Below are 22,500 nucleotides of genomic sequence, written 5' to 3' on the forward strand. Positions count from 1 at the left end.
AGTGTGTGTCATATATAGATTAAGTGTGTGTGATTGTTTGTTTGTGTGTGTGTGGCAGTGTGAGTGAGTGTAAGAGTGTGTGTGTGTGTGAGTGAGCAAGAGTGTATTAGTATGTGAGCGAGTGAGTTAGTGTGTTTGTGTGTGCACGTTCAGGTCTGTGTGTGTATGGGCGTGCGTGTGTGCATGTGTGGGTCAGTGTGTTACAGGAGTGAGTGTGACAGTTTTTGTGTGTGTGTTTGAGTGTTACAGAGTGAATGAGTGAGTGTGAGAGTTTGTGTGTTTGTGTGTGTGTGGGTCTGTGTGTTAAAGGAGTGAGTGTGACAGTTTTTGTGTGTGTGTGTGTGTTTGAGTGTTAGAGAGTGAATGAGTGAGTGTGAGAGTTTGTGTGTTTGTGCGTGTGTGTGTGAGTGAGCAAGAGTGTATTAGTATGTGAGCGAGTGAGTTAGTGTGTTTGTGTGTGCACGTTTAGGTCTGTGTGTGTATGGGCGTGCGTGTGTGCATGTGTGGGTCAGTGTGTTACAGGAGTGAGTGTGACAGTTTTTGTGTGCGTGTTTGAGTGTTACAGAGTGAATGAGTGAGTGTGAGAGCTTGTGTGTTTGTGTGTGTTTGTGTGGGTCTGTGTGTTACAGGAGTGAGTGTGACAGTTTTTGTGTGTGTGTGTGTGTGTTTGAGTGTTACAGAGTGAATGAGTGAGTGTGAGAGTTTGTGTGTTTGTGCGTGTGTGTGTGAGTGAGCAAGAGTGTATTAGTATGTGAGCGAGTGAGTTAGTGTGTTTGTGTGTGCACGTTTAGGTCTGTGTGTGTATGGGCGTGCGTGTGTGCATGTGTGGGTCTGTGTGTTACAGGAGTGAGTGTGACAGTTTTTGTGTGTGTGTTTGAGTGTTACAGAGTGAATAAGTGAGTGCGAGAGTTTGTGTGTGTGTGCGTGTGTGGGTCTGTGTGTTACAGGAGTGAGTGTGACAGTTTTTGTGTGTGTGTGTGTGTTTGAGTGTTACAGAGTGAATAAGTGAGTGCGAGAGTTTGTGTGTGTGTGCGTGTGTGGGTCTGTGTATTACAGGAGTGAGTGTGACAGTTTTTGTGTGTGTGTGTGTGTGTGTGTGTGTTTGAGTGTTACAGAGTGAATGAGTGAGTGTTTGTGTGTGTGCGGGTCTGTGTATTACAGGAGTGAGTGTGACAGTTTTTGTGTGTGTGTGTGTGTGTGTGTTTGAGTGTTACAGAGTGAATGAGTGAGTGTGAGAGTTTGTGTGTGTCAGTGTGAGCGTGCATTAGTGTGTGTGTGTGTTAGTGTATATGAGCGAAAGAGAGTGTGAGAATGTGTATGCGCGAGTGTGTGTGCGTGTGTGTGCCTGCGTAAGCGAGCAAGCATTTGTGTGTGTGCGTGAGTGTTAATGTGTATGTGTGAGAGAGAGTGTGAGTAAGTGTGTGTGTGTGTGTGTAAGTATGTTTGTGAGTTCGAGTACGTGTGTATGTGTCTCACCGAGGTGATTGAGTCCGAGGCCGAGTGGCAGCCAGCGAGCGCACGTGTCCTTCAGCTCCTGCTCACTCTTCTCCATGATGGTCTGCAGGATAGTGGAAGTGACATCACCATTACAGGAACCCACAGCGATCATCCCACACGCCAGAGCCGTCACTCCTGCTACCTGCAGAACACACACACAGGACCATCATACACACACACAAACAAATATATATAGACAAAACATATACACACTCATACAGACAGACACACAGAAATGTATATTATAAAAGACACACACACACACACACACACACAGACAGACAGACAGGAAAATGGACATAAAACACATACACACTCACAAATGCATAGACACCCACACATATTTAGCGATATAGACACATGCACACTCACACAGAAATTTGGCCATTACACTTATACACACTCATATACACAACAACCACTCCACACACACACACACACACACACACACACACACACACACACACACACACACACACACACACACACACACACACACACACACACACACACACACACACACACACACACACACACACACACACACACACACACACACTCACCTCCATGCTGGATTTGGAGTCTCCCATGACAGGAAGTAGAAGAGAAAGCACATCCTCTCGGTTTGAGCCGGCGTATGCCAGACCGAGCCTACACACACACACACACACACACACAATTAAACACCACTTAATAAAGTACTAAATAGTTTGATCTTGAAGAGTGGGCGTCACGGTGGCTCAGTGGTTAGCACTGTGGCATCACAGCAGGAAGGTCGCTGGTTCGAGTCCCAGCTGGGTCAGTTGGCGTTTCTGTGTGGAGTTTGCATGTTCTCCCGTGTTGGTGTGGGTTTCCTGCGGGTGCTCTGGTTTTACCCCACAGTCCAAACACGTGTGGTATAGGGGAATTGATGAACCAAATTGGCCGTAGTGTACGAGTGTGTGTGGGAATGAGTGTGTATGTGTGCTTCCCAGTACTGAAGGTCATCCGCTGTGTAAAACATATGCTGGGATAGTGGTTCTTTCCGCTGTGGCAACCTCTGATGAATAAAGGGACTAAGCTGTAGGAAAATGAATGAAATGCTGTGTGTTATTCGTGTGCGTGTAAGAGTGTGTTATTTGTAATTTACCCAAAAATGGCTCCGATCCTCATGATGTTGCTGTTGTGCAGGACGTAATCAGACAGCAGAGCGAGAGCAGGATCACATTCATTACGAACACCAGAGTTCACGATTCCACACGCCAACAGAGCCCCGGACTGCAATAAAAAAAAAAAATAACATAAAACATATATATATATATATATATATATATATATATATATATATATATATATATATATATATATATATATATATACAGATTTTTTTCAGCAGTGACGGAAAAATCTGAAGGTGATCGTCATTTTGATGGATTATGCTGAGGGTGATCTATTGTATTTGTAGCTGTAATTCCCACTCCTGTCCAGCTGATGGCGATTGCCCTTGTTTTGTCTCCGCTGTGTACAGTTGCAAAAATCTCACAGCAGCTGAGTGTGAGAAGTTTCTTTAAACAGCCAAATAGTTGCGATATTAACAATAAAGGGAGAAAAAGAGGAAGTGATGCAGTGGACGATGAAGAACAAACAGACAAAAATCCTCAGGCGCCGACAGCTGTTGTTACGGGCCAAGCAAGCGGCAACAAGGAGGTCAGGTGGTTTGAAATGCGTTGTGAGCACCATGCACTACCGAACGCAGAGGGGTGAAGCTGCGCCCCTGGAGCTGAAGGAGCACGTGCTGCACGGGTGCTTGCAAGACCGGGAAATCCCACATTCAGAAAATCCAGCAAACTTCTGATCACTTCCTTAGGCGAAATGTTTCCTGACTACAAAACACTGCTAAAGTGGCGCTACCCAGATAGCAGGTAGTAATCGGCCTGAGCTCGGCTGCCCTTCGGTGCCTCCAGCTCCGACTGGGCATGGGCGAGTGTTATCGGGGCCGATTATGGCCCGCAGCTCGCTCCCGCACATGTGTTTATGATGCGGCTGCAAAGCACTGGCCCGATTCCTGTTAACCATATGTGGCCCGAGTCTGTCTGTAGAGTCCGGGACACTTCTGGCAAGGACTCTCCAGTGTGGCAACAGAACGCGGCTTCAGCCACCAGAACAAATTTAAATCTGTCAGGAGAAGTCGACTTTCCGAGGCAAAGACACAGAATTTAATGGCAAGCACCCAGCTCAGGTCGACGCAGGAGGGAGATATGAGTAAAGGCAGATACGAGTTATTGTTCATTTGATAAATAAATAAATAAATAATTTAGCTTTTATGCTCGTCGTTTAAGTTCATTAATAAAATATGAATGAAAAAAGCGATTAGAAAATATGCAAATTAATTGACGGTCAATAACAGGTTATGACGGAATTTTTACAACCCTCTCCGTCAAAATGACGGACAATGACAAAGTCTAACGCGACCTCTGGTGTATATATATATATATAATAAAACAGTTTTTCTTATATATAACAGTTTTTATATAATAAAACAGTTTTATTTACAGTATTTTTACAGTCAATTGTGTGTATATATACAAATTACAACAACAATAAAAGTACTACGTATTTGCATTGACAAAAAAAAAATATATTATCAACAAGTTGTACAGTATAAAAATTATATTATTTCTCTTTAGCTTAAAATTACTAACATCATTTTACAGTGAGATATTATACTATTTTATATTTATATACTATTTATATATTAATTACAACAACAAAATGACAACTTAAGTATTTAAGTATAGTCGCATTGACAAAAAAATGGACTAAAAGAAGTGAATGCATAAATAAATAACATTTTGATTACAAAACCTTCCCAAAATGCAAAGTAAAAAGAAGTTGCTGGATAAATTAGCACTTTTACCACAAAATATTGTGAAAATTCTAAATATAAATAAAGAAAAAAAAGTTTACTGCATAAATAAAATGTTTTAGTATAAAATAAAAGGTTTTCAGTCACTTTTGGCAAAGAAGACCACTGTGATCCCAAGTTTTGGGTAACCAAATGGTTAAAATGAGTGCTAAATGTTGTGTACATGCCTTGATGTAGTCCTCTGATGAATAAAGATATTTATCGATCTGTGTCAGACCACCGTCCACATCCCACAGCAGAATCATTCCCAGTGACGCCGCAGCGCTGAGCATCCCTATAACACACATGAATAGACAAAGGCTGATATTCAATAACTCAATATATCATGATCATGAACATGCACAATACTGATATCGTGGGCACAGTGAGGAATTATTTACTATTTAAACTTTTAGAGTGCTTTTTATTACGAATATTCAGATTGTATTTGCAGTGGGGTTCATAACAGCACAACATTAGCTTAATAACGTTTTCATATGCTAATCTGGTCTAATGCATGCTAAAATACTGACTGACTGTTTTTAGAGATATTGTATGTTAACACTTTGTACTGTATGAGTTATCGTCAGTTAATTTAACTGAAAACTACAAACACTTATTAATCTCAGCTGATGTTAACTTCTAATTACAATGCCTAATAAATGCATTAAAATAAGTCAAAATCTGATTACAAGTCGTAATTATTTTATTAAATTAAGTTAATAACTAAACAAATTTAGTTGTGTTTTTTTAAATTAAAATAGCAACTGTTATAAATCTGGCTTTTTCTCAGAGTTGATGTGAATCTATTCATAAACACTTACTAATGAGACTATTGTATAGTGTTAAGTATTTCAGATTTCTGTAGTGTATCTGCTCTGAGACAGGCCTGTTCTCACCGTGGTCCTTGTTTTTGTACAGCCACTTGTTTCCGTCTTCTGTGAGCAGTTTGTCTTGTCCGAACGCAGCGTTAACGAAGCCGTTTACAAACGAGGAGGCGAGATTCATACGAGCCGAATCCACCTGAGAGCCGCTGCCACCAAACCCTGAGAGAGGAAGAGAATTTATTAATAATACACTGAACATAATATCTCTGACTGACTTTAACTGCTTTCATAACACTTACTACATAACACTTTCGTCATAACCCTTCATAACAATCTTGATAAACTATATTAACCCTCATGTTGTGTTCGAATTTTGTGTCGGCCTGTCACAATAATCAATATATGGACTTATCACACAACATATGGACATGACCTCAATCATTTTTGCGATGCAATATATATCGCCCATACATAAAGACCAATTATAGCAACATTTTAGCTGATTGTGCGACATCTCTGTCATTATTGAAGGTGTCAGTGTCAGTATGGTTAAAAAACACAGTAGTATTTACTATTAATTAATATAGTACAGGGGTGTCCAAACTTTTTGGGCCGAGGGCCAGATGCAAAAAAAAAAAAAAAAAAAAAAAAACGTTGTCCCGGGCCATATATTACACAGACGCGCATATATATGTATATATATTAGGGCTGCTCGATTATGGGAAAAATCATAAGTCAAAATTATTCGCCCTTCTGTGAATTTATTTTTATTTATAAATATTTCACAAATGATGTTTAACAGAGGTTTTTCCTATAATATTTTTTCTTCTGGAGAAAGGCTTATTTGTTTTATTTCAGCTAGAATAAAAGCAGGTTTGAATATTTTGAAACCTATTTTAATAGCTCGATATTATTAGCCCCTTTAAGCAATATATATGTTTGATTGTCAAGTTACATTACAGCACATGCTTTTAGTCATTTTCACGTGGAACTGAGCTTTGCAGAGGCAGAGTTTTCACACGTGTACAACTGGAAAGGGGGCGGTACGTGATGGAAAAATCGTTTATCTCGATTAATGGTTTTTCATAATTGTTAAAAGCCAAAATCGAAATCGGATTTTCGATTAATTGCACAGCCCTAATATACATGTATGTATGTATGTATGTGTGTGTGTGTGTGTGTGTATGTATATGTGTATATATGTATGTGTGTGTGTGTGTGTATGTATATGTGTATATATGTATATGTGTATATATGTATGTGTGTGTGTGTGTGTGTATATATGTATATGTGTATGTATGTATGTGTGTGTGTGTTATGGAATTATTTTAATTTGTTATTTTAATTCATCGTCCAACTGTGTTTCTAGAAAGACTTTCGTTTTTAAAATCTTGAATCTTCTCTGGGCAAATTACACTTGCAACACTCATCCTTTATAGATTCTCCTTCAGTGAAAGGTTTCCTGTGCTGTGCGATTAGCTGGGCTACATCATAACTAGCCAGCATAGACTTTTCTTGCACTTTATTAGCACGAAAAAAAAAAAAACTGCTGTTGTTGAGCTGATAGAGCTGCTGCTATTAGTTTTACTTTTTGATCTCGTTCGGCACCAGTGTAAGAGCTGAAGGCCTGATGTTTTATTTTATAATGTCTTTTAATATTATATCCCTTCATTACTGCAACTGATTCCTGGCAAATTAAACAGACACATATTCCACTGACCTCTGTGAAGAAATATTCTTTGCCCCATCGTGACTGAAATTTCCTGCACTCACTGTTGATTTTCCTTTTTCTTGCTTGTGCCATGGCTCGCCAAAACGTGATTATGAATGATGTTTCTTTCAGTTTGTTCAGTTCGTTTTACTTCGTAACAGGAACTGCTGTCTAATTGAAGGCATGTAATAGCGACACCCGGTGGTTATTTATTGAATTACGTTCATTTTTGTATAGCGGGCCAGATTCTATTAATATTTATAAAAAGCCCCGCGGGCCGTAGTTTGGACACCCCTGCTATAGTATATTCTCATGTAGGTGTCTGACAACTGAAAATAGACCTGGTATAAGATATCACAGCCTCTTACTTTTTACCTAGCACTTTTTACCTTATTATTGTTTATTTAGGATATGCATTCCACTGCCTTATTAATAAACTGCTAAAACGACTAAAATTAAATGCAATATTCTTCAGAATAAAATATGCGTTCTTTGAAAGAATGCACTTGCATTGTGATGATAATATATTGTTATTTTATATAATGAGTGGCATAAAATGACAATAATATAGTTTATCACAATATATTTTGGTGCAATATATCCTTCAACAACAAATAGATATTGTGTCAGGCCTAATTCTGTACGCACCATTACATACCAAAAATGCTGTGTGACATTATTACTGTTAAATAGGTTGTTCTAACTTCTGTTCTGTAATCTGTAAAGTCACATAAAAGACCAATAAACAGAATAAAGGGTCTTACGGTTGTTCTCCAGGTGTGTTTTGTAAATGTCATCTGGAACTTTCGGCTCCATAATGTCCAGCTGCAGTGGAGAGAATCAAAAATAAAACACATGCATGTCTGAGTCACATTAACAAGAACCATCTTTTTTTAAATGAACAGGGCTACTGCAGCTAACAAAACCCATAAAAAATAAATCATTATTGCAGTAATAATAACTTTTGTTTAGATAATTATTGTCATTATTTTTATTTTTCATTTAATTGATTGCTTTTAAGCATTTATATAAATATATACATTAACTAGATTCTTAAAGTTTGAGAACAAACTTTGAGGCTGGCTTGTGAAAGCCTGACGGTAATAGTTTATTTAAACAGTTTTAAAAAGTACGAAAAGATAGATAGATAGATAGATAGATAGATAGATAGATAGATAGATTAACATGTTATTAGCATGATTTTAACGTGAAATAGCATGTTGTTAGCATGATTCTAGCATGAATTAGCATGTTACTAGCATGATTTTAGCATGAATTAGCATGTTGTTAGCATGATTTTAGTATGAATTAGCATGTTATTAGCATGAATTAGCATGTTGTTAGCATGATTCTAGCATGTTGTTAGCACGAATCTAGCATGAATTAGCATGTTACTAGCATGATTCTAGCATGAATTAGCATGTACCTAGCATGATTTTAACATGAATTAGCATGTTACTAGCATGATTTTAGCATGAATTAACACGATTCTAGCATGAATTAGCATGTTGTTAGCATGATTCTAGCATGAATTAGCATGTTCTTAGCATGATTCTAGCATGAATTAGCATGTTACTAGCATGATTCTAGCATGAATTAGCATGTTACTAGCATGATTCTAGCATGAATTAGCATGTTGTTAGCATGATTCTAGCATGAAATAGCATGTTACTAGCATGATTCTAGCATGAATTAGCAAGTTGTTAGCATGATTCTAGCATGAATTAGCATGTTGTTAGCATGCTTCTAGCATGAATTAGCATGTTACTAGCATGATTCTAGCATGAATTAGCATGTTGTTAGCATGATTCTAACAAGAAGTAGCATGTTACTAGCATGATTCTAGCATGAATTAGCATGTTGTTAGCATGATTCTAGCATGAATTAGCATGATTCTAGCATGAATTAGCATGTTGTTAGCATGATTCTAGCATGAATTAGCATGTTACTAGCATGATTCTAGCAAGAATTAGCATGTTGTTAGCATGATTCTAACATGAATTAGCATGTTACTAGCATGAATCTAGCATGAATTAGCATGTTGTTAGCATCATTCTAGCATGAATTAGCATGTGACTAGCATGATTCTAGCATAAATTAGCATGTTGTTAGCATGATTCTAGAATGAATTAGCATGTGACTAGCATGATTCTAGCATGAATTAGCATGTTGTTAGCATGATTCTAGTATGAATTAGCATGTGACTAGCATGATTCTAGCATAAATTAGCATGTGACTAGCATGATTCTAGCATGAATTAGCATGTTCTTAGTATGATGGATAGATAGATAGATCGATAAAGGTAGATAGATAGATAGATAGATAGATAGATAGATAGATAGATAGATAATTAGATAGATAGATATAGGTAGATAGATAGATAGATAGATAGATAGATAGATAGGTAGATAGATAGATAGATAGATAGATAGATAGATAGATAGATAGATAGATAGATAGATAGATAGATAGATAGATAGTGGATAGATAGATAGATAGATAGAAAGATAGATAGATAGATAGATAGATAGATAGATAGATAGATAGATAGATAGATAGATAGATAGATAGATAGATAGATAGATAGATAGATAGATGGTGTGCGAGCATGAGTCAAACAAGCCAACCCCTGCCTCTCTACGATGTTCTGATGCTGAGATATAGCTGGTGCCATATCGTTGCTAGGTTAGTCTGTTTTGTTGCTATGGAGTTGATTGACAGCTTAGACTGATGATGTATCAAAGCTTCTTGCCAGTATGAACAGTTAAACACAACCCCCATGTCTCTATCACACTGCAGCATGACAATATCAGTCTGAACCTCTTTAATGGCAGTCTATGGGACAGTTGCTAGGGTGCAGTATCTGGTTGTTAGGGTGTGGCTAAAAAGTTAAAAGGCCATCAGTGATTGGCTGCTGGCTAGACTGAGTTAAATGAGCTCAATTATTAGTCTGTAGGACAGTCTGATGCAGAGTTATGAGCTCACAAAGTTTGATCCAATGTAAAGTCAATGAGAGTCTTTTGCAATGGAAGTCTATGGGACGGTTTCTAGGGTCCAAAAGTGGTTGCTAGGGCGTGGCCAGAAAGTTTAAAGGTGATCAGTCATTGGCAGTTTGATAGTCTGAGTTAAATGAGCCCAGTTAGAAGTCTGTGTGACATTCTGATGCGGAGTTATGAGGTCACAAAGTTTGATCCAATGTTACGTCTATGGGATTTTTCCGACGGTCCCGGGACGTTTTTCGGAAAACCGAAAGTCGGATCAGTCGGAAAGGATATAGCAACTCGAGTCAGAATAGTTCGGAGGTCTGACCCGAGTTTGATGGTCATAGCTTGAAAGGTCTAGGTGGAGATAGAGTTTAATTTTTAGTCTCAGAAGAAGAATAATAATATTAATAAAAATAATAACTAGATTCTTAAAGTTTGAGAACAAACTTTGAGGCTGGCTTGTGAAAGCCTGACGGTAATAGTTAATTTAGTTTAAACAGTTTTTAAAAGTATGAAAAGATAGATAGATAGATAGATAGATAGATAGATAGATAGATAGATAGATAGATAGATAGATAGATAGATAGATAGATTACCATGGTATTAGCATGATTCTAACGTGAATTAGCATGTTGTTAGCATGATTCTAGCGTGAATTACCATGTTGTTAGCATGTTTTTAGCATGAATTAGCATGTTGTTAGCATGATTCTAGCATAAATTAGCATGTTGCTAGCATAATTCTAGCATGAATTAGCATGTTACTAGCATGATTTTAGCATGAATTAGAATGTTGTTAGCATGATTTTAGCATGAATTAGCATGTTGTTAGCATGATTCTAGCATGAATTGGCATGTTACTAGCATGATTCTAGCATGAATTAGCATGTTACTAGCACGTTTCTAGCATGAATTAGCATGTTGTTAGCACGATTCTAGCATGAATTAGCATGTTGTTAGCACGATTCTAGCATGAATTAGCATGTGACTAGCACGATTCTAGCATGAATTAGCATGTTACTAGCATGATTCTAGCATGATATAGCATGTTGTTAGCACGATTCTAGCATGAATTAGTATGTTACTAGCATGATTCTAGCATGAATTAGCATGTTACTAGCATGATTCTAGCATGAATTAGCATGTTACAAGCATAATTTTAGCATTAATTAGCATGATTCTAGCATGAATTAGCATGTTGTTAGCACGATTCTAGCATGATTTAGCATGTTACTAGCATGATTCTAGCATGAATTAGCATGTTACTAGCATGATTCTAGCATGAATTAGCATGTAACTAGCATGATTCTAGCATAAATTAGCATGGTGTTAGCACGATTCTAGCATGAATTAGCATGTTACTAGCATGATTCTAGCATGAATTAGCATGTTACTAGCACGATTCTATCATGAATTAGCATGTTGTTAGCATGATTCTAGCATGAATTAGCATGTGAATAGCATGATTCTAGCATGAATTAGCATGTTGTTAGCATGATTCTAGCATGAATTAGCATGTGACTAGCATGATTCTAGCATGAATTAGCATGTGACTAGCATGATTCTAGCCTGAATTAGCATGTTGTTAGCATGATTCTAGTATAAATAGCATGTGACTAGCATGATTCTAGCATGAATTAGCATGTGACTAGCATGATTTTAGCATGAATTAGCATGTTACTAGCATGATTCTAGCATAAATTAGCATGTTTTTAGCATGATTCTAGCATGAATTAGCATGCTACTAGCATGATTCTAGCATAAATTAGCATGTTACTAGCATGATTCTAGCACAAATTAGCATGTTACTAGCATGATTCTAGCATGAATTAGCATGTTGTTAGCATGATTCTAGCATGAATTAGCATGTTACTAGCATGATTCTAGCATGAATTAGCATGTTGTTAGCATGATTCTAGCATGAATTAGCATGTTACTAGCATGATTCTAGCATGAATTAGCATGTTGTTAGCATGATTCTAACATCAATTAGCATGTTACTAGCATGATTCTAGCATGAATTAGCATGTGAATAGCATGATTCTAGCATGAATTAGCATGTTGTTAGCATGATTCTAGTATAAATTAGCATGTGACTAGCATGATCCTAGCATGAATTAGCATGTGACTAGCATGATTCTAACCTGAATTAGCATGTTGTTAGCATGATTCTAGTATAAATTAGCATGTGACTAGCATGATTCTAGCATGAATTAGCATGTGACTAGCATGATTCTAGCATGAATTAGCATGTAACTAGCATGTTTCTAGCATGAATTAGCATATTGTTAGCATGATAGATAGATAGATAGATAGATAGATAGATAGATAGATAGATAGATAGATAGATAGATAGATAGATAGATAGATAGATAGATAGATAGAGACAGACAGACAGACAGACAGACAGACAGATAGATAGATAGATAGATAGAGGTAGATAGATAGATAGATAGATAGATAGATAGATAGATAGATAGATAGATAGATAGAGACAGACAGACAGACAGACAGACAGACAGATAGACAGATAGATAGATAGATGTAGATAGATAGATAGATAGATAGATAGATAGATAGATAGAAAGATGTAGATAGATAGATAGATAGATAGATAGATAGATAGATAGATAGATAGATAGTGTGCGAGCATGAGTCAAACAAGCCAACCCCCGCCTCTCTACGATGTTCTGATGCTGAGATATAGCTGGTGTCATATCGTTGCTAGGTTAGTCTGTTTTGTTGCTATGGAGCTGATTGACAGCTTAGACTGATGATGTATACAAGCTTCTTGCCAGTATGAACAGTTAAAAACAATCCCCATGTCTCTATCACAATGCAGCATGACAATATCAGTCTGAACCTATTTAATGGCAGTCTATGGGACAGTTGCTAGGGTGCAGTATCTGGTTGTTAGGGTGTGGCTAGAAAGTTAAAAGGCCATCAGTGATTGGCTGCTGGCTAGACTGAGTTAAATGAGCTCAGCCATTAGTCTGTAGGACAGTCTGATGCAGAGTTATGAGCTCACAAAGTTTGATCCCATGTAAAGTCAATGAGAGTATTTTGCAATGGAAGTCTATGGGACGGTTTCTAGGGTCCAAAAGTGGTTGCTAGGGCGTGGCCAGAAAGTTTAAAGGTGGTCAGTCATTGGCAGTTTGATAGTCTGAGTTAAATGAGCCCAGTTAGAAGTCTGTGTGACATTCTGATGCGGAGTTATGAGGTCACAAAGTTTGATCCAATGTTACGTCTATGGGATTTTTCCGACGGTCCCGGGACGTTTTTCGGAAAACCGAAAGTCGGATCAGTCGGAAAAGATATAGCAACTCGAGTCAGAATAGTTCGGAGGTCTGACCCGAGTTTGATGGTCATAGCTTGAAAGGCCTAGGACGAGATAGAGTTTAATTTTTAGTCTCAGAAGAAGAATAATAAAATTAACTAGATTCTTAAAGTTTGAGAACAAACTTTGAGGCTGGCTTGTGAAAGCCTGACGGTAATAGTTTATTTAAACAGTTTTAAAAAGTATGAAAAGATAGATAGATAGATAGATAGATAGATAGATAGATAGATAGATAGATAGATAGATAGATAGATGTTGTTAGCATGATTCTAGCATGAATTAGCATAATGTTAGCATGATTCTAGCATGAATTAGCATGTTGTTAGCATGATTCTAGCATGAATTAGCATGTTGTTAGCATGATTCTAGCATGATTTAGCATGTTGTTAGCATGATTCTAGCATGATTTAGCATGTTGTTAGCACGATTCTAGCATGAATTAGCATGTTACTACCATGATTCTAGCATGAATTAGCATGTTGTTAGCATAATTCTAGCATGAATTAGCATGTTACTAGCATGATTCTAGTATGAATTAGCATGTTACTAGCACGATTCTAGCATGAATTAGCATGTTACTAGCATGATTCTAGCATGAATTAGCATGTTACTAGCATGATTTTGGCATGAATTAGCACGATTCTAGCATGAATTAGCATGTTGTTAGCATGATTCTAGCATGAATTAGTATGTTACTAGCATGATTCTAGCATGAATTAGCATGTTACTAGCATGATTCTAGCATGAATTAGCATGTTGTTAGCACGATTCTAGCATGAATTAGCATGCTACTAGCATGATTCTAGCACGAATTAGCATGTTGTTAGCATGATTCTAACATGAATTAGCATGTTACTAGCATGATTCTAGCATGAATTAGCATGTTGTTAGCATGATTCTAGCATGAATTAGCATGTGACTAGCATGATTCTAGCATGAATTAGCATGTTGTTAGCATGATTCTAGTATGAATTAGCATGTGACTGGCATGATTCTAGCATGAATTAGCATGAGACTAGCATGATTCTAGCATGAATTAGCATGTAACTAGCATGATTCTAGCATGAATTAGCATGTGATTAGCATGATTCTAGCATGAATTAGCATGTAACTAGCATGATTCTAGCATGAATTAGCATGTTGTTAGCATGATTCTAACATGAATTAGCATGTTACTAGCATGATTCTAGCATGAATTAGCATGTTGTTAGCATGATTCTAACATGAATTAGCATGCTACTAGCATGATTCTAGCATGAATTAGCATGTTGTTAGCATGATTCTAACATGAATTAGCATGTTACTAGCATGATTCTAGCATGAATTAGCATGTTGTTAGCATGAATTGGCATGTGACTAGCATGATTCTAGCATGAATTAGCATGTTGTTAGCATGATTCTAGCATGATTAGCATGTGACTAGCATGATTCTAGCATGAATTAGCATGTGACTAGCATGATTCTAGCATGAATTAGCATGTAACTAGCATGTTTCTAGCATGAATTAGCATGTTGTTAGCATGATAGATAGATAGATAGATAGATAGATAGATAGATAGATAGATAGATAGATAGATAGATAGATAGATAGATAGGTAGATAGATAGATAGATAGATAGATAGATAGATAGATAGATAGATAGATAGATAGATAGATAGATAGAAGCAGTTTATAGATAGATAGATAGATAGATAGATAGATAGATAGATAGATAGATAGATAGATAGATAGATAGATAGATAGATAGATTAAAATAGTAGGTAGATAGATAGATAGATAGATAGATAGATAGATAGATAGATAGATAGATAGATAGATAGATAGATAGATGGTGTGCGAGCATGAGTCAAACAAGCCAACCCCCACCTCTCTACGATGTTCTGATGCTGAGATATAGCTGCTGTTATATCGTTGCTAGGTTAGTCTGTTTTGTTGCTATGGAGTTGATTGACAGCTTAGACTGATGATGTATCAAAGCTTCTTGCCAGTATGAACAGTTAAAAACAACCCCCATGTCTCTATCACACTGCAGCATGACAATATCAGTCTGAACCTCTTTAATGGCAGTCTATGGGACAGTTGCTAGGGTGCAGTATCTGGTTGTTAGGGTGTGGCTAGAAAGTTAAAAGGACATCAGTGATTGGCTGCTGGCTAGACTGAGTTAAATGAGCTCAATCATTAGTCTGTAGGACAGTCTGATGCAGAGTTATGAGCTCACAAAGTTTGATCCCATGCAAAGTCAATGAGAGTATTTTGCAATGGAAGTCTATGGGACGGTTTCTAGGGTCCAAAAGTGGTTGCTAGGGCGTGGCCAGAAAGTTTAAAGGTGGTCAGTCATTGGCAGTTTGATAGTCTGAGTTAAATGAGCCCAGTTAGAAGTCTGTGTGACATTCTGATGCGGAGTTATGAGGTCACAAAGTTTGATCCAATGTTACGTCTATGGGATTTTTCCGACGGTCCCGGGACGTTTTTCGGAAAACCGAAAGTCGGATCAGTCGGAAAGGATATAGCAACTCGAGTCAGAATAGTTCGGAGGTCTGACCCGAGTTTGATGGTCATAGCTTGAAAGGCCTAGGACGAGATAGAGTTTAATTTTTAGTCTCAGAAGAAGAATAACTAGATTCTTAAAGTTTGAGAACAAACTTTGAGGCTGGCTTGTGAAAGCCTGACGGTAATAGTTTATTTAGTTTAAACAGTTTTAAAAAGTATGAAAAGATAGATAGATAGATAGATAGATAGATAGATAGATAGATAGATAGATAGATAGATAGATAGATAGATAGATAGATAGATAGATAGATAAGCATGTTATTAGCATGATTTTAACGTAAAATAGCATGTTGTTAGCATGATATTAGCATGAATTAGCATGTAACTAGCATGATTTTAGCATGAATTAGCATGTTGTTAGCATGATTTTAGCATGGATTAGCATGTTACTAGCATGATTCTAGCATGAATTTGCATGTTGTTAGCATGATTCTAGCATGAATTAGCATGTTGTTGGCACAATTGTAGCATGAATTAGCATGTTACTAGCATGATTCTAGCATGAATTAGCATGTACGTAGCATGATTTTAACATGAATTAGCATGTTACTAGCATGATTTTAGCATGAATTAGCACGATTCTAGCATGAATTAGCATGTTGTTAGCATGATTCTAACATGAATTAGCATGTTACTAACATGATTCTAGCATGAATTAGCATGTTACTAGCAATAATCTAGCATGAATTAGCATGTTGTTAGCATGATTCTAGCATGAATTAGCATGATTCTAGCATGAATTAGCATGTTACTAGCATGATTCTAGCATGAATTAGCATGTTGTTAGCATGATTCTAGCATGAATTAGCATGTTACTAGCATGATTCTAGAATGAATTAGCATGTTACTAGCATGATTCTAGCATGAATTAGCATGTTGTTAGCATGATTCTAGCATGAATTAGCACGTTACTAGCATGATTCTAGCATGAATTAGCATGTTGTTAGCATGATTCTAACATGAATTAGCATGTTACTAGCATGATTCTAGCATGAATTAGCATGTTGTTAGCATGATTCTAGCATGAATCAGCATGATTCTAGCATGAATTAGCATGTTACTAGCATGATTCTAGCATGAATTAGCATGTTGTTAGCATGATTCTAGCATGAATTAGCATGTTACTAGCATGAATTAGCATGTTGTTAGCATGATTCTAGCATGAATTAGCACGTTACTAGCATGATTCTAGCATAAATTAGCATGTTGTTAGCATGATTCTAACATGAATTAGCATGTTACTAGCATGATTCTAGCATGAATTAGCATGTTGTTAGCATGATTCTAGCATGAATTAGCATGTGACTAGCATGATTCTAGCATGAATTAGCATGTTGTTAGCATGATAGATAGATAGATAGATAGATAGATAGACAGATAGATAGATAGAGATAGATAGATAGATAGATAGATAGATAGATAGATAGATAGATAGATAGATAGATAGATAGATAGATAGATAGATAGATAGATAGATAGATAGATAGATAGATAGAGGTAGATAAATAGATATAGATAAATAGATAGATAGATAGATGATAGATAGATATATAGATAGATAGATAGATAGATAGATAGATAGATAGATAGATAGATAGATAGATAGATAGATAGATAGATAGATAGATAGATAGATAGATAGATAGATGGTGTGCGAGCCTGATTCAAACAAGCCAACCCCCGCTTCTCTACGATGTTCTGATGCTGAGATATAGCTGCTGTTATATCGTTGCTAGGTTAGTCTGTTTTGTTGCTATGGAGTTGATTGACAGCTTAGACTGATGATGTATCAAAGCTTCTTGCCAGTATGAACAGTTAAAAACAACCCCCATGTCTCTATCACACTGCAGCATGACAATATCAGTCTGAACCTCTTTAATTGCAGTCTATGGGACAGTTGCTAGGGTGCAGTATCTGGTTGTTAGGGTGTGGCTAGAAAGTTAAAAGGCCATCAGTAATTGGCTGCTGGCTAGACTGAGTTAAATAAGCTCAGCCATTAGTCTGTAGGACAGTCTGATGCAGAGTTATGAGCTCACAAAGTTTGATCCCATGTAAAGTCAATGAGAGTCTTTTGCAATGGAAGTCTATGGGACGGTTTCTAGGGTCCAAAAGTGGTTGCTAAGGCGTGGCTAGAAAGTTTAAAGGTGATCAGTCATTGGCAGTTTGATGGTCTGAGTTAAATGAGCCCAGTTAGAAGTCTGTGTGACATTCTGATGCGGAGTTATGAGGTCACAAAGTTTGATCCAATGTTACGTCTATGGGATTTTTCCGACGGTCCCGGGACGTTTTTCGGGAAACCGAAAGTCGGATCAGTCGGAATAGATATAGCAACTCGAGTCAGAATAGTTCGGAGGTCTGACCCGAGTTTGATGGTCATAGCTTGAAAGGTCTAGGTGGAGATAGAGTTTAATTTTTAGTCTCAGAAGAAGAATAATAAATATAATAATAAGTTTAATAGGATAACAGTAGTCTGGCTTGCTACACAAGCCAGCCTAATAATATTAATAATAATAATAAGTTTAATAGGATAACAGTAGTCTGGCTTGCTACACAAGCCAGCCTAACTAGATTATTAAAGTTCGTCGAGACAAACTTTAGGCTGGCTTGAGAAAGCTTTAATTTTTAAGTTTTAAAGCAATTTTAAGTTAAATGTAGCTTAAAGTTTTAAAGCAGTTTTAAGTTAAGTAGCTTAGTTTTAAAGCAGTTTAAAGTTTAAAGTAGTTTAAAGTTTTAAAGCAGTTTAAAGTTTAAAGTAGTTTAAAGTCTTAAAGCAGTTTTAAGTTTAAAGTAGTTTAAAGTCTTAAAGCAGTTTTAAGTTTAAAGTAGTTTAAAGTTTAGCATGATTCTAGCATGAATTAGCATGTTGTTAGCTTGATTCTAGCATGAATTAGCATGTTACTAGCATGATTCTAGCATGTATTAGCATGTTATTAGCATGATTCTAGCATGAATTAGCATGTTATTAGCATGATTCTAGCATGAATTAGCATTATTCTAGCATGGAATGGCATGTTATTAGCATGATTCTAGCATGAATTAGCATGTTACTAGCATGGATTAGCATGCTACTAGCATGAATCTAGCATAAATTAGCATGATTCTAGCATGAATTAGCAAGTTATTAGCATGATTCTAGCATGAATTAGCATGTTACTAGCATGATTCTAGCATGAATTAGCATGTTACTATCATGACAGATAGATAAAATAGTTTGAAGATAGATAGATAGATAGATAGATAGATAGATAGATAGATAGATAGATAGATAGATAGATAGATAGATAGATAGATAGATAGATAGATAGATAGATAGATAGATAGATAGATAGATAGATAGATAGATAGATAGATTAAAATAGTGTATAGATAGATAGATAGATAGATAGATTAAAACAGTTGATAGATAGATAGATAGATAGATAGATAGATAGATAGATAGATAGATAGATAGATAGATAGATAGAGAGAGAGAGAGAGAGATAGATAGATAGATAGATAGATAGATAGATAGATAGATAGATAGATAGATAGATAGATAGATAGATAGATAGATAGATAGATAGATAGATAGATAGATAGATAGATAGATAGATAGATAGATAGATAGATAGATAGATAGATAGATAGATAGATAGATAGATAGATTGATAAAAACAGTTTATAGATAGATAGATAGATAGATAGATAGATAGATAGATAGATAGATAGATAGATAGATAGATAGATAGATAGATAGATAGATAGATAGATAGATAGATAGATAGATAGATAGATAGATAGATAGATAGATAGATAGATAGATAGATTAAAATAGTGTATAGATAGATAGATAGATAGATAGATTAAAACAGTTGATAGATAGATAGATAGATAGATAGATAGATAGATAGATAGATAGATAGATAGATAGATAGATAGATAGATAGATAGATAGATAGATAGATAGATAGATAGATAAAAACAGTTTATAGATAGATAGATAGATAGATAGATAGATAGATAGATAGATAGATAGATAGATAGATAGATAGATAGATAGATAGATAGATAGATAGATAGATAGATAAAAGCAGTTTGAAAAGGATAGATAGATAGTTTTGAGGTCACAAAGTTAGATCTATTGTTAAGTCAATGACAGTCTTTTGCAATAAAAGTCTATGGGACAGTTGTTGCTAGGGTGCAGTATCTGGTAGTTAGGGTGTGGCTAGAAAGTTAAAAGCTCATCAGTTATTTTCAGTTTGGTAGTCTGAGTTAAATGAGCTCAGCCATTAGTCTGTATGACAGTCTGATGCAGAGTTATAAGCTCACAAATTTTGATCCCATGTTAAGTCAATGAGAGTCTTTTGAATGGAAGTCTATGGGACAGTTTCTAGGGTCCAAAAGTGGTTGCTAGGGTGTGGCCAGAAAGTTAAAACCTCATCAGTTATTGGCAGTTAGGTAGTCTGAGTTAAATGAGCCCAGTTAGAAGTCTGTGTGACAGTCTGATGCAGAGTTATGAGGTCACAAAGTTTGGTCCAATGTTAAGTCTATGGGATTTTTCCGACGGTCCCGGGACGTTTTTCGGAAAATCGAAAGTCGGATCAGTCGGAAAAGATATGGCATACCGAGTCAGAATAGTTTGGAGGTCTGGTGTGAGTTTGGTGGTCATAGCTCGAAAGCTCTAGGAGGAGATAGATTTTGAATTTTAGTCTCAGAAGAAGAAGAAGAATAATATATAAAAAAAATAATAAGTTTAAATAGGATTTCAGTAGTCTGGCTTGTTTCTCAAGCCAGCCTAATAATAAGTTTAATAGGATAACAGTAGTCTGGCTTGCTACACAAGCCAGCCTAATAAGTTTAATAGGATAACAGTAGTCTGGCTTGCTACACAAGCCAGCCTAATAATACTCTCATTAAATTTTAAAAGTGGCAATTAAGATTATTTTAAAGAAAATTAATACATACTTTATTGCAGTTTCTTATTATTCTAATGCAAAAAATAGTTATGGTAGCATGGTGAAGAAATATTATTAACTAGATTCTTAAAGTTTGAGAACAAACTTTGAGGCTGGCTTGTGAAAGCCTGACGGTAATAGTTTATTTAGTTTAAACAGTTTTAAAAAGTATGAAAAGATAGATAGATAGATAGATAGATAGATAGATAGATAGATAGATAGATAGATAGATAGATAGATAGATTAGCATGTTATTACCATGATTTTAACGTGAAATAGCATGTTGTTAGCATGATTTTAGCATGAATTAGCATGTTACTAGCATGATTTTAGCAATAATTAGCATGTTGTTAGCATGATTTTAACATGAATTAGCATGTTGTTAGCACGATTCTAGCATGAATTAGCATGTTACTAGCATGATTCTAGCATGAATTAGCATGTTACTAGCATGATTTTAGCATGAATTAACACAATTCTAGCATGAATTAGCATGTTGTTAGCATGATTCTAGCATGAATTAGCATGTTGTTAGCATGATTCTAGCATGATTTAGCATGTTACTAGCAAGATTCTAGCATGAATTAGCATGCTACTAGCATGATTCTAGCATAAATTAGCATGTTGTTAGCATGCTTCTAGCATGAATTAGCATGTTACTAGCATGATTCTAGCATGAATTAGCATGTTGTTAGCATGATTCTAGCATGAATTAGCATTTCACTAGCATGATTCTAGCATGAATTAGCATGTTGTTAGCATGATTCTAGCATGAATTAGCATGTTGTTAGCACGATTCTAGCATGAATTAGCATGTTACTAGCATAATTCTAGCATGAATTAGCATGTTGTTAGCATGATTATAGCATGAATTAGCATGTTACTAGCATGATTCTAGCATGAATTAGCATGTTGTTAGCATGATTCTAGCATGAATTAGCATGTTACTAGCATGATTCTAGCATGAATTAGCATGTTGTTAGCATGATGCTAGCATGAATTAGCATGATATTAGCATGATTCTAGCATGAATTAGCATGTTACTAGCATGAATCTAGCATGAATTAGCATGTTGTTAGCATGATTCTAGCATGGATTAGCATGTTACTAGCATGATTTTAGCATAAATTAGCATGATTCTAGCATGAATTAGCATGTTGTTAGCATGATTCTAGCATGAATTAGCATGTGACTAGCATGATTTTAGCATGAATTAGCATGTGACTAGCATGATTCTAGCATGAATTAGCATGTTGTTAGCATGATGCATGATGAATACATAGATAGATAGATAGATAGATAGATAGATAGATAGATAGATAGATAGATAGATAGATAGATAGATAGATAGATAGATAGATAGATAGATAGATAGATAGATAGATATAGATAGATAGATAGATAGATAGATAGATAGATAGATAGGTAGAGATAGATAGATAGATAGATAGATAGATAGATAGATAGATAGATAGATAGATAGATAGATAGATAGATAGATAGATAGATAGGTAGAGGTAGATAGATAAAGGTAGATAGGTAGAGGTAGATAGATAAAGGTAGATAGATAGATAGATAGATAGATAGATAGATAGATAGATAGATAGATAGATAGATAGATAGATAGATAGATAGATAGATAGATAGATAGATGGTGTAAGAGCATGAGTCAAACAAGCCAACCCCTGCCTCTCTATGATGTTCTGATGCTGAGATATAGCTGGTGCCATATCGTTGCTAGGTTAGTCTGTTTTGTTGCTATGGAGTTGATTGACA

The 22,500-nt window shown here is 36.0% G+C and overlaps 2 protein-coding genes across 2 annotated transcripts in view; both read right to left on the bottom strand.

The window, feature by feature from the left end:
- The window catches only part of alp3 (alkaline phosphatase 3), a 141,259-nt gene extending 137,662 nt beyond the window's left edge, over nt 1-3,597 (bottom strand). Inside the window, exon 1 of the mRNA XM_073922652.1 lies at nt 3,388-3,597. Coding sequence (XP_073778753.1) covers nt 3,388-3,552 — 165 coding nt within the window. The 5' untranslated portion in view covers nt 3,553-3,597. The remainder of the gene's footprint in view (nt 1-3,387) is intronic.
- The window catches only part of psmd2 (proteasome 26S subunit ubiquitin receptor, non-ATPase 2), a 56,364-nt gene that overhangs the window by 15,712 nt on the left and 18,152 nt on the right, over nt 1-22,500 (bottom strand). The window contains exons 8-13 of the mRNA NM_200546.1: nt 7,684-7,744; nt 5,281-5,427; nt 4,570-4,676; nt 2,627-2,754; nt 2,061-2,148; nt 1,477-1,639 (exon numbers count right to left, since the gene is read on the bottom strand). Coding sequence (NP_956840.1) covers nt 1,477-1,639; nt 2,061-2,148; nt 2,627-2,754; nt 4,570-4,676; nt 5,281-5,427; nt 7,684-7,744 — 694 coding nt within the window. The remainder of the gene's footprint in view (nt 1-1,476; nt 1,640-2,060; nt 2,149-2,626; nt 2,755-4,569; nt 4,677-5,280; nt 5,428-7,683; nt 7,745-22,500) is intronic.

The sequence above is a fragment of the Danio rerio genome, chromosome 15 (assembly GCF_049306965.1).
Source record: "Danio rerio strain Tuebingen ecotype United States chromosome 15, GRCz12tu, whole genome shotgun sequence".
Classification (NCBI taxonomy): Eukaryota; Metazoa; Chordata; class Actinopteri; order Cypriniformes; family Danionidae; genus Danio; species Danio rerio.